At 34.5% G+C, this 13,172-nt stretch overlaps 1 protein-coding gene across 1 annotated transcript in view; it reads right to left on the reverse strand.

Moving 5' to 3' along the window:
• Positions 1-11,941, reverse strand: part of itga2b (integrin, alpha 2b) — a 31,996-nt gene extending 20,055 nt beyond the window's left edge. The window contains exons 1-13 of the mRNA NM_001003857.2: positions 11,705-11,941; positions 10,075-10,205; positions 8,971-9,068; positions 8,392-8,551; positions 8,142-8,191; positions 7,601-7,646; positions 7,284-7,406; positions 6,397-6,441; positions 6,241-6,284; positions 6,059-6,121; positions 5,227-5,279; positions 4,918-5,129; positions 406-591 (exon numbers count right to left, since the gene is read on the reverse strand). Of these exons, the coding sequence (NP_001003857.2) occupies positions 406-591; positions 4,918-5,129; positions 5,227-5,279; positions 6,059-6,121; positions 6,241-6,284; positions 6,397-6,441; positions 7,284-7,406; positions 7,601-7,646; positions 8,142-8,191; positions 8,392-8,551; positions 8,971-9,068; positions 10,075-10,205; positions 11,705-11,868 (1,375 nt within the window). The 5' untranslated portion in view covers positions 11,869-11,941. The remainder of the gene's footprint in view (positions 1-405; positions 592-4,917; positions 5,130-5,226; positions 5,280-6,058; positions 6,122-6,240; positions 6,285-6,396; positions 6,442-7,283; positions 7,407-7,600; positions 7,647-8,141; positions 8,192-8,391; positions 8,552-8,970; positions 9,069-10,074; positions 10,206-11,704) is intronic.
• Between the last annotated feature and the right edge of the window lie 1,231 nt (positions 11,942-13,172).

Below are 13,172 nucleotides of genomic sequence, written 5' to 3' on the forward strand. Positions count from 1 at the left end.
TTTACTATAAAAGGCATAACAATCTATGTTATCTATCTGTTATGTTATTTATCTATGTTAAGTCTATGTTATTATCTATCCATGTTACGTCCATGTTATTATTCTTCTTTCATTAATTTGTACAAAAAATGTTTAGGATACATCAATAGATTGATTATTTCTCAACTCTGTTTTTGTGATACTTTAGTGAATTTCTCATGAACCTTCTAATTTTTTTTAGCATTTTGAGTTAAAGCACAAAATGGCTGACAATGTCAACTCTGTCAGGTAAAATCAAGTTTACTGTCATTGTCATGTGTGGACAATCAAATGTTTCCTATCATATTTAAACATTTTACATTATTTCTGGAATGAGACAAGAACTAAATCATCAGAGGTTTTTAAACAATGTATTACATACAGTACCTGGATATCCGTTATCATCAATATCTGTCCCTCCCCTTATGCTGAAGCCGAACATTGGAGGATCTATGAGGCTGCGAAATGGGCTCTCGATGACCTGGACATACTGGGTGCTCAAACCACCACTCTTACCCAGGTAAATAAACACTTTACCCCCATCAACTGAACCAGGCGCTCCCACTGCCACATCTGAGGAGAAATGAATACACGTGCTACATTATAAAAATATCCATAACTGAGCAGTTTTCTGTATTTTGTAATTCATGTTTTAATTTTACCCATGTTTACCAAGTGGATTTATGCTTTTTCTGCTTTATGGGACCTTGGTCTTTCTTTCAACAACATTTTTAATAGTTTAAGGTGATATATTGTCTGGGTTGATGTTGTACCTACGGTACAAAAACCTTGCAATAAGCTGCCAGTACATTTTTGGTACATTTTACAGACTTATTTCTCTACATAATATTTCTCACATTATATTGTTTCCAACAAATAAAATGTCAATAAAAGTAACTTTGGTAAACTGTAAAGTTGAATTTTCAACTTTATAAGTCAACTGAGCAGAGATCGAGGTACCATAATTCAATTCACAACCGTAAATAGTAGAAAACACTTGTGAATCACAAAATATCGAACTGTTAATTAACAGATTTTTTTTTTTACAGTGTATATGGTTTGTCTCTTAAAGGGATATAATTAAACATGTAATAAGCAAAACAGGACTAGGCCTTCACTAGGTAATTAAACAGCTTTTAAAAAAAATGACTTAGAAAAACACGTTACTGGTGTGTATCTTGAAACTATGGCACTGATTTATTTATGTCACTGCAGGTTATTTTTAGTTGAGGCGGCTCATACAGTACATGCAATTTAAGCCTTGTTACTGAAACTGGAGGACAAAATAATAATAAGAGGAAAAAATTCCAAGTGATATACTAATGTATTACACCATTACTGTATTGCATTATTGTTGATTATTTCTACTTCAGATGCCTGATGGAAGCCATGAAGGTTTTTCTAAACGTCTTCTAAACGTTTTCTAAACAATTTCAATGAAAAAATGTACTATATATTTAACAAAACAATACATGCTATAAAAATATTGATCCAATGTAAATGAATGCTGTTTTTTTCAGAACCATTAATAATAGTGTATAAAGTTTCTTTAGTATCTCAGATTGTATCTTCATAGAAAGGATTGTACAACACAAAAGACTTCAAACTATGCTTTCAAAAATCTTCATAATACAAAATAGTAATGATAGTAATGGTACACTGTAAACCCAAAAAGTTAAGGTAACTCAAACCATTTGAGGAAACCGACTGCAACAAACCATTTAAGTTCAAAAACTAATCCTAATGAGCACTGTGAACTTAATCCATTTGAGTAAATGAAGCAATTTGTGCACATTAAAACCCAATAAATGAAGAGAACTCAAACCAACTGAGTACTGTAAACCCAATAAGTTAAGGCAACTCAAACTGTTTGAGGAAACCAATTACTCCATTTAAGTTAAAGTAATGAGGCATTTAAATAACTCGATCTTTACCTTCAACACTGAGTTCAAATTTTTTTTCAAATGAGTAGAATAAACTTTCAGTATATTTTAAGTTAACTACACTCGTTTCATTTGATAAATTTGACTGTTGGGTTTTACAGTGTATTGAATAGTAATTCAATATTTTAAAACCATACAATTATGTGATGATACTGAATGTATTTTAAATCATACTATTATGTTGAACAGGGCTTCTTTACAGTGCATTCCCAGAGCAATTCTTTCTTTAAGATAAATTAGCCTAAATCTCATCACAGCAAAACAACTGCTGGCCCATTTAGGTCATAGCACTTGCTGCTTTTATAACTAAGAAAACAGAGATTGCGTGAGCTTCAGCTGTTATTAAGTGACAAGATTTAGAAGCAAGACATCATTAGAAAAGTCTGTCTTTAGAAAATAGACATTACTATCTACACTGTAAAAAAAAATGATGGGTTGCACACAATTCCGTCATGTTGCCCCAACACAAATTGATTAAATTGATTAATACACGTGCTACATTGTAAAAATATCCATAACCAGGGCTCGAAATTAACTTTTTTACTTGGTAGCACCGGTGCTCCCAACTTCAAAAATTTAGGAGCACCACAAAAAATTTAGGAGCACCCACCAAAAATGATTGAGCACTGCAGCAAATTGTATTTTAATGGATTTATTGTATTTTAAACAACATCAATTAGGACTAACAAAAACCAGAAACAACTATAACTAATGCTGAGATGACATTGATATTTGTGTGCAATAATTCCAAAATGAATGTTGAATAATTATAAAATATTAATGATGATGAAAATGACAATAATAGTAACAATGAATTACATGTGTCATCATCATGCTGCCTTGAATGTGCTTGAATGCAAGTTATCTGCTATAAAAAGTCTGTTACTTTATGAAAAATAATTGTATAGTTTGCATCAAACAAAAATGAAGCATTGCAGTAAGAAATATTTATTGTGTACTGCTGTTTTTATATGCATGTCAGTTTAATAAATAATATTTCTGCTACAAAACAAACAAAAGATTATAATAAATCATTCAATTCAATGATGAAAGCTGCAAAACAGTCATCAGTAACTAAATAAAAAAAAAAATACACCTCAGGAAAGAATAGACAAAAGAAAGTAAGTAAAGTCTCACTTTTATCACTCTTTAAAAGTTTTGGTTTCAGTTTGTGTCAATTTAAATGTTCAGTCTGAGCTGATTTTCATTTTTCTGTGTTTGTGGAAAAGCTGGCGAGTCAGCCGACCCAATTTATGAGCAGGATTCTTGCGATGACCAGCGGCGCTGTTGTTATGAGCCGCAGTTTCAGTGTAAACTTAGTAAAGGCCAGCTTCTTTGGCGATGATATGTACAGCAGGCACGTGCACACATAGGGCTCAACCTGTGCAGTGCACATGCCTTTTTTAGTCTTGGATAGAAAGTGCCCTTCCAAAATGATCAAAAGTGCCCCCGCGACGCAACAGTACGTGCTCTTGAGTACGTGCGCGACAACACAGCTGATCAGAACGTGCGCGAAAACACTGCTCTTTAGCACACGCGCTTTGGACGGTCTCTGCACGGGCCTGATGTACAGTATCAGATTTGACTTTTAGCGGACATTTGCGCTGAACACGCAGTGAATGCAACGCATCGAGATTCGGGCGCTTTCTCCGAAAAGCACGTATAGCTGGCGGATCAATATTCACCACATGTCATGATCGCTCATCTGCGCCTCAACTTTAGGTGGGGTTTGCAAACCTGGTGCTTTAAGTTTTCACTCTTCAGCCGTTTGCATTTCCCGTTGTCATAAAAGCTCCTTCCCTGTCATCTGACAGCGGAATACCTTGAGTGATTGACGGCTTATATAAACCAATATAGCGGCAGGAAAGAGCGATTCAGCACGTTTTTAGAAAAAATAAAAACAGGTCGCACTACAACCATTATCTGCAGTCCCACGAATGCTCCCATATATATTATGAGGTCGCATAGATTAATTTTTGGGCGCATATGCGACCAAAATGGTGGCAATTTCGAGCCCTGATAACTAAACAGTTTTCCGTATTTGGTCATTTCTGTTAAAAATGTACCCATGTTTACACAGTAGATTTATGCTTTTTGTGCTTTATGGAGCCTTGATCTTTCTTCCAAGAACATTTTAATAGTTTAAAGTGATATATTGTCTGGGTTGATGTTGTATATTATTGTACCTTGCAATAAGCTGCCAGTACATTTTTTTGTTATTTTACAGACTGATTTCTCTACATATTATTATTAATCACAAAGTAAGTTAACTTAATTGTTTTATTTATTTGTTTATTTTTTACAAATTAAAGTCGATTGAACATGATACAATTAAGTTGTTCCAAAAAAAAACTAAAGAATTGTGTTGATTCGGTTCGTTTAAATTAAGTAGTTTGAACAAGCATTAAAAAATGTAAATTTTTGAGTGTATAAAGATCAATACTGGGGTAAACTGTAAAATTTATTTCCATTCAGACTCATCCATCTTAAATAAAACACCTTCCATTTCAATTTTGTTATTGTGCTTTTACTGTATGCACACAGTTTGTGCAGCCAAATCGGAAGTTAGCACTCGACTGAATGGACGTTATCAGTGGTTATCAAGTGATAGATATGGGCCAGTAGTAGCCTTCTACACCCAATACTAGTAGTAGTAATTATTTATACTATTTATAAAAATTTCCCATTAATTGTATTTTATTAATGTCTACCCCTACCTCAACCCTAAACCCAACCGTCAAAGTAATGTAAAAACAAATCTGGAGTCTTTTTCATTAGTATAGCTGATTAACCATGTGGATGGGTGATAACAGCCCCTACTAGCCCATATCTATTAGCTGACAACACATTCAATTGAGTGATGACATTTGAAGTGGGTGGTTTGTGCTCAGAATTATCCATGAAAATATTAAGATGTGTTATTTTCACAGTTAAAAGTGCTCTAATGTCCCCTCACCATTAAAACCATCATGGTCGAGGTCTCCCAAAGGTGCTATGGCGCTGCCAAAACGCCCATATGCATATGTCCCGGCCAGGATCTGGTTGGGTCTGGAGGCGAAGGAGAAGTCATTTCTTTGCAGGTAAACATACACCTGTCCCACTTCTCGAAATTTCTGCGTGGACAGCTGCTCCATAAAAAGTGGCGCTCCAATCAGGATGTCATCCCACCTGAAGGCCACAGATGGAGTATAATTAATCTAGAAAACATTTAATAAAACCTCATGAACTACCAGAAGGATCAACTGGTCTCTGAGGTATAACTTACCCATCTCTGTTAATGTCTGTTACTGCTACAGAATGTCCAAAATAAGATGCTATCTGCAGGAGACAAGATAAAAAAAGTAAACATTACTGCATGAGAATGTTTAGTGTTCATTTTTACATATAGGAGCTTATCGGTGATTCTAGAATTGGGAGTACATTTTGTGTCTCTAAGATAAACCTTCAAAATATATATAAAAAAAATAGCAAAACAGTTTTGAATAACAAAACAAAATACATTGTTATCTCTTGAATAAAATTGTTTGTTTGTGTATTACGTGATATAATGTCTTGGAAATATTAGCTAAAACCCCACACTATTCCTACTTTTATCTGTCTCTTTCTCTTGAATCATAAATTCAGATTTAGTTATCATAAAAAATTAATCTTCATTCCTTTTTGTGTGTTTACAGTATATGTTAAATAAACATTTGCTTGAAACATCTATTTTTTATTAATATTATTATTTTATTATCTTTATTATTTATAAATGCAGTAATAAAAAAAACATAGTTTGTCCCTACTTTCTGGTCAACTCATCGGTTTTAAAAAAGTCATCACAATCTCTAAAGCACTGACAAAAAAAAAGACATGTAACTATCTCCAAGTGATCAAGTCACTTCATCTGGTGGGAAGATGGAAGGCATTAAGGCATGGCAATTATTTTTCTTTCATTTTTGTGAATTTAATATTTCATAAAGGAATAAAATGAATAACAAAAATAAACACACATGAAAAAAAAAAAACTATTGATGCACATTTGAGAACAGTTTAAAGATATCACATCCTGACCCATTTTCTGTATAATAAAATGCAACCACAAATAAATGTTTAACCTGGGTGCCACTAATTGCCTTCATGATTTGTAGAGGCACGGTTGCTCCATTTATTATTTTGACCTAAAAAAAGCACAGTTAAACAACCAATCATCATTCAATTTACCAATCATTAATCAATTGTTTATCTGAGCAAGACCATAATTGAAGTGCATTATTATCCAAGTAACAAGAACACTTACAGAGCCTGCAGTGTGCAGATCATTTGGGACGCCAACAACATAATCTGCAATATACATTAAATAAAGAACAACAGGAAAATAATGTCCAATTACGGTTTGTATAAAAAAAGTTGCATGTTTCTGAATAAAAGTGTAAAAAAAATTATTATTTTTTACCTGGGATGTTGTCATTATTAAACTTCCCAGCAGCAACAGAGTATCCTACAATGAAAATTATGTGACTGCATTGAATTGTTTTGTCATCATAATTTATTTGGTAACACTTTATAAAAACTGCACACTACAAATCATTTGTTAAGCATTAATAATTTAGTCTTCTGTTCATTTCAGAATATAACTCTTAATTGTCATTGAATTGTCTTTTTGAGATCTCAAATTTCTCTTGCGAGTGCCATCCGCTGTTCTCTCAAAAATCCACCAGAGGCCACTGTCAACTGACTGTTTGACTGACTGACCGATCGACTGACCCACCCACCCACTTCCCTAAACCCAACCAACAAATTAAAAAAGCAATTTATAACAAAAAAAGCCCACTTCTGATTTTTTATCACGTTTTACCACATTCTCACCCTGTTATTTACTTGTTTATTTTATTATTTGACTTCTGTTTTTGTCTTACGTTCTTCAACAGATTTGAACCCTGACGTCGTGGTCTGTGTCTCAAGTCCATCGACATGGTGAGCTAACTGGACAAACTGGTAATAGCTGGAAAGCCGTCCATATGGAGGTAAGTGAACAGCTGGTAAGTGTGAAAAGGAACGGCATCATACCATCGCGTAGCGTTCATTTAAAAAATTAAATGCAGCCATACATATTTCTGGCTACATAATTCACAATCTCCAGAAATGTATATAGGGATATGTTTTAGAATGAGCCTATGTTGCAAATACTGCATTTGTAGTCGTATTTATAACCTGCTTAATGTCTATTAACATAGAGGTAATGCTTAACAACTGGCTAATGCTTTATAATAAACATTGTGCAGTTATTATAAAGTGTTTATTAATTGGTCACTGCTTCCGGTGTCAGAAGCCATATCTTACCCAGATATAGGTCGTAGTAATCCCGTCTTTGTGGTGTTTTGGTTTCACCGTTCATGGAGTGTTTGGGAGTGAATGAACTACCGCTGCTCATGATGTTTACAAGTGATGCTGTGATGATCTGACCTGAAGTCAAGAGAAATGCCCACTACGGTCACGGCACGCTTCACAAAGTCATATAAACCTTGCTGCAAGTGCTCTGTCAATGCACATTTATAACAATAACCATCTTTTCAAATGTCTGAATCTCAGTGAAAACAGCCTTGCTCTGCTGGTGACACCCTTTGTGAGATCTCCTTCTCAATGCTTTTGATACTTGCCTTGAAAATAATAGCCTCCTGGTGCACCAAGAACTACTCTGCCATTCTACAATGAATAAGATAAAAAAAAGATCTTAAGCAATTTAATATTGATACAGTATTAAATGTACTGTATATAAAATGGCTTTTTGCTCTTGAGCTTGTTAACCTTGGGCCAGTCCATGGGCATACTAAATACTGGATTACTTGCTTTATGCTTTGCACTCCTTACTCAGTGTTAACGAGTAATTATGGTTATTATACCTTTTCACACTGTAAATAATGGTGCCCGAGAGAGCCCAAACACACTTAAAATAAAAAAATATTGATGCAAAGTGAAAAACAAAAACAAACTGAACACACTAACAAATTGATCTTACTTAATTTGACAACACACTGCATGCAAATTCTCACAACATACACTACCTGACAAAAGTTTTGTCACCTATCCAAGTTTTAGGAACAACAAATAATAACTTGACTTAGTTGATTTGGTAGGCTATCTACTTCATAATGGTTTATGAAAATACAGAAAGAAAAAAAAACCCCAGACGGATTAAACCTTGGTGATGTCGGTGGTAAATCCAGCCTCACAGTATCTCCTGTCAGGATCTGCATGCATGGATTTGATAATTATTGATTAGAGCACATACAAGTTTAGATGTCTGAAGAGTAAAAACAAACCATATACTGTATTCCGTTTTTCCTACACCCCATAATGGTATGCCTTGAATTATGATAGTAATTTACATAAAAGTGTAAAATTATTTTGCCTACGTGACTATTTGAAAGCGGTAAATTCAACGTCTTACAGCCTCTGGTGTAAATGGCGTCTACATATTCTTCCCTGCAGGGGGCATAGTTTGCCAACTCTCCTGTTTTCATGTTCAAAAGCTGACAGTTCCCCACAGGTGTGTTCATGGCTTCTTCTTGGTCCACGAGGACGTTCCAGTGAAACAATGGGGCACAGGCCTGTCTCCCGTTTGCATGAGGAGGTAAACAGAAACCGTTCGTTATGGGACACTGTCCACAAAAACAATGCTAGCAGTGTGCACTTTACAACAGATAGACAAATAGAAATTCTAATTAAACATCTTATAAAACATATTTTTAAAAATGTAAAATTAAAAATCCTTTTAAACTATGGTGACCACAAAGCAGTGTTTTTACTGGACTAACCATGGTTTAACAGTGATTTCTAGAGTAAAAGTAAAAAAAATTGGCTAACAGGCTAAATAACCTTACCATATTTTAAATGTAAAACATGTATTGCTTGAGAAAAAATCTGAAGGCCCTTTAATATGCATGCTATTAATAACTAGACTCCAGTCTAATGAATATACAGCTTTGACAGGAAGAATAGTGTGGTTAAGGAACTCACAGTAACTCACCAAGATGTAGTTGTTGTAGGTTCGAACTGAAGCACCCAACCACTGGTTCGACTTGTGAGCCATTAGGAGCATGTTACCAAATGTAATATTTTCATCACCTTTGAGTAATGGATTGAGAAAAAACGTGTGGAACAATATGTCTTTATGTGAAATGGCATTCCATTATATGCTGTACATACTGGGTACAAAAATCAAATTGTAACTGATTTGCAAGCTTTCATTTTGTTTTGATTCAATTCTTGTGTGTTTTTTATTCAAAATGACAGTTCAGCCTAAAATGAAAATTCTGTCATTGACTCACCCTGTACTCACATGTTCCAAGCCCATTTGTTTGTTCTCTTGAACACATAGGAATAAATGAAGAATGTTGGAATCTGGGGCAGCATGGTGGCGCAGTGGGTAGCACTGTCGGCTCAGTTGGCATTTCTGTGTGGAGTTTGCATGTTCTCCTGGTGTTGGCATGGGGTGCTCTGGTTTCCCTCAGAAGTCGAAAGACATGCGATGTAGGTGAATTGGGTAAGCCAAATTGTCTGTAGTGTATGTGTGTGAATGAGAGGGTATGGGTGTTTCCCGGTGCTGGGTTGCAGCTAGTAGGGCATCCGCTGCGTAAAACATATGCTGGATAAGTTGGGGGTTCATTCCACTGTGGCAACCATCGATTAATAAAGAGATTAAGCCGAAAAGAAAACAAATAATTGAATGAAGGAATGAATGAATGTTGGAAACCAGTACCTGTTGACTTATATTTTCCTTGCATAGATATAAATAGTTACTTGTTTGAAATATTATTTGAAATGTCTTCAAACCAACAAACTCAAACTGGTTTGGAAAATGTTAGGGGTTAGTTAATGATGATAGAAACATTTTTTGGTTGACGTTTCCAAAAAAACGAACATTGAACATCAGTTTACAAATGTTGAATTATTACAAAATAAGAGCTGCAGTGCTGTATATTAAACTTTTTAACATTTGGAATGTAGAAAAAAAGACAGATCGGCAGCTTTTATGAATCAGTATAAAATTGTCTACAGTTATTCTGGCAGTAAAATCTGGCTATTTTGGTATGTATTCCATATACAGTACATACTGGAGGAGTTTACTCACCTTTTTGGTCAAAGTTTAAGGTCTGACATGATTGTCCTCTTGTTGCCCAGGGACACATGAAGACAGAGCCACCATGAGAGACCCCAGACTGATTTGTGTTTGCTCTTGGAGCTCCAACCACCACACTTACACTGCAAGGGGAAAACAGAGAAAAATAGCCATATATTTTTAGTTATAGTGTAGTTTATAGTATATGCAGTATAATTAATTATAGATAAAAAGTTTAGTAATTTAAAAATAGTAGATGGGCTGCACAGTGGCACAGTGAGTAGCACGTTCGCCTCACAGCAAGAAGGTTCGATCCTCGGCTGGGTCAGTTGGCGTTTCTGTGTGGAGTTTGCGTGTTCGTTGCATGTGCTCCGGTTTCCAGCACAACTCCAAAGAATTGGATAGGCTAAATTATCCATAGTGTATGTGTGTGAACGAGTGTGTATGGATGTTTCCCAGTGATGGGTTGCAGCTGGAAGGGCATCCGCTGCATAAAACAGAGAAGTTGGTGGTTCATTTCACTGTGGCGACCCCAGATTAATAAAGGGACTAAGCCAAAAAGAAAATGAATGAATAAATGAAATAGTAGATTTTCTTCAAACAGCTTAAATCATTTTTCAAAAAATAAATCTACATTTTTATTTGGCATGATAAAAACACAATTGATAAAAATTTCATGATCGAAATTGACAGCAAATACATCTATAATGTTACACATGAACAAATGAACATTTCCTTGCTCTTTTAAACATCTTTAGGAAAATATTTAAAAAAGAAAAAAAATCAAAGCGGGGCTAATAATTCTGACTTCAAGTGTGTATGTATGTATGTGTGTGTGTATATCTATATATAGCCCCCCTAAATTATTAGCCCCCGTGTTTATTTTTTTTCCCAGTTTCTGTTTAACGGAGAGCAGATTTTTTTCAACACATTTCTAAACATAATCGTTTTAATAACTTATCCCTAATAGCTGATTTATTTTATCTAAGCCATGATGATAGTAAATAATATTTGACTAGATATTTTTCAAGACACTTCTATACAGCTTAAAGTGACATTTAAAGGCTTAATTAATTAGGTTAACTAGGCAGGTTAGGGTTATTAGGCAAGTTATTGTTTAACAATGGTTTGTTCTGTAGACTTTTGGTAATGGTAAGTAAAATATACTTAAAATGTACATAAACTTAATAATTTTTTTAATGAACTTTAACTCTATACTAAATACTAAGTGATTTAAAATTGAAACTAAAATGTAAAACGGTAGTACTGTTTTTCCATTAAAGCAGAACTGCACAATACAATGGATGAATAATTGTTGTTGATAACTGTACATTCTCGGAAATAAAGGTACAAGAGCTATCACTAGGGTGGTACCTTTACAAAAGAAACACATTTGTATTTAAAGGGTCCAAATTGGTAACTCAAAAGCTTAAATCTGTACCTACAAATTTTAAGAGGTACACTTCTGTACTTTTTAGGTACTAATATGTACCCTTGAGGGATCTATAGAGACCCTTTAGGTACCACACCAGTGATGGCTTTCAGGATCAGCATATTTGAATGAAGGGCTTAACACATTCTGAAACCATCAGCTAGCTACTTCATATGGAGAATGTACGCTGTGCAGGTCTGCAATACTCACCTCTTACTGCTTGACTGATAAAAGTCCACTGAGAAACCAAAGTAGCTGTCCTCGGGGCCAGAGAAGACCGTGTATTGGTTTAGATCCAAGTTAAAGCCCCTGATGTGATTTGTAAAAATGAGTATGGACAAAAACAGCAGACTGAATTCCAGTTTCTTGTCCATCTTCTCCAAGATGCTTGTTAGAGTCGCCTTAAGCTGTCCTGCTGGTAAGATGATGTTAAAACTGTTCTGTCTCTTTGGGAGAACTCCACACCACTTGTTATACTAGTCTGTGGTTACAAGATTTGAAATGACACATTTGACACTTCCGATGTGTGCTTCCTTCAGATAGGATGAGGTACATTTCATGGGTTTCCAGAATGCTCAATAAGTTTTTTTTGGGCATACTGTTAAAAATATGCTGTTTTTGGCAATAGATAGCAACATAGGAGCATCAACACAAACCTTTTGATGCATCTACATTATAGTAGAGAAACTGAACATGCTAATATTAAAAATATAGCAAAAAAAGCATGCTCAACACTAACAAGATATGAAGGAACATTTTCAGGAAGATACTGTAGTAGAGAAGTGACAGAACTATGTCAAACTCAGGAAGTCTCACCCCAAGAGATTACACATTTCCAAAAATATAGTTTTTTAATTACAAAACATACCATTACATTTTTATTGCAGATTTGGTCTGAGTGCAATTTATACTCTTTAAATACTATATATAACATCCCATATGCAAGTATATGCCATTCAAAGTATTTCAATTACATATATGATATTTAAATTCATATTAAATATCCTGTATGCAACATATATTTCGAAATATTGCAAAAACAGCCCCTTACATATATATTTTCCCTAATTCAAATGTTCAAATAGATGTTGGCATAAATTAAAACATACATTTAATTGCAACTAACATGTTTGAACATATTTGTATTGTAATTTAGAATTACATGTTGCATATATGACATAAATTTTATATATATGCACAATTCAAACATGCACTTGTATGTTATATATTAAATTTGCATATACTGTATTACCATATATCAGAAATTTTTGAGAGATGTGTTCCATGTGTAGTTGTTTTTTTTTTTATCTACTGAGCAAAGCTTAGTCTTTTCTATGCTCTTTATGGTGTCCTACCCCTAGGCAGCTAAAAATATGGTCAGTTATTGTACTGTCTGTTTGGTTGTGTAAAGATGTGACATTTTCTGTCACTATTTTTGTGCTTTTATCCAGTGGTTGTCAAAGCATAAACATCTTTTCTTGGTTTGTAATGTTTCATTGCTCCTTTTTATTCATTGGATTGTATCACTTTTATTTCACCAATCAAGTTGAATGTGTATGTTATGAATTAACATTAAGCCTCAACATTCATAGATAAGCATTATTCTCTTAGGCCAGGGATTACCAACCTTGTTCCTGGAGGTCTGGTGTCCTGCAGATTTGAGCTCCAAGCCTAATCA

This window comes from Danio rerio, chromosome 3 (genome assembly GCF_052040795.2).
Source record: "Danio rerio strain M-AB ecotype USA chromosome 3, GRCz13ab, whole genome shotgun sequence".
Lineage (NCBI taxonomy): Eukaryota > Metazoa > Chordata > Actinopteri > Cypriniformes > Danionidae > Danio > Danio rerio.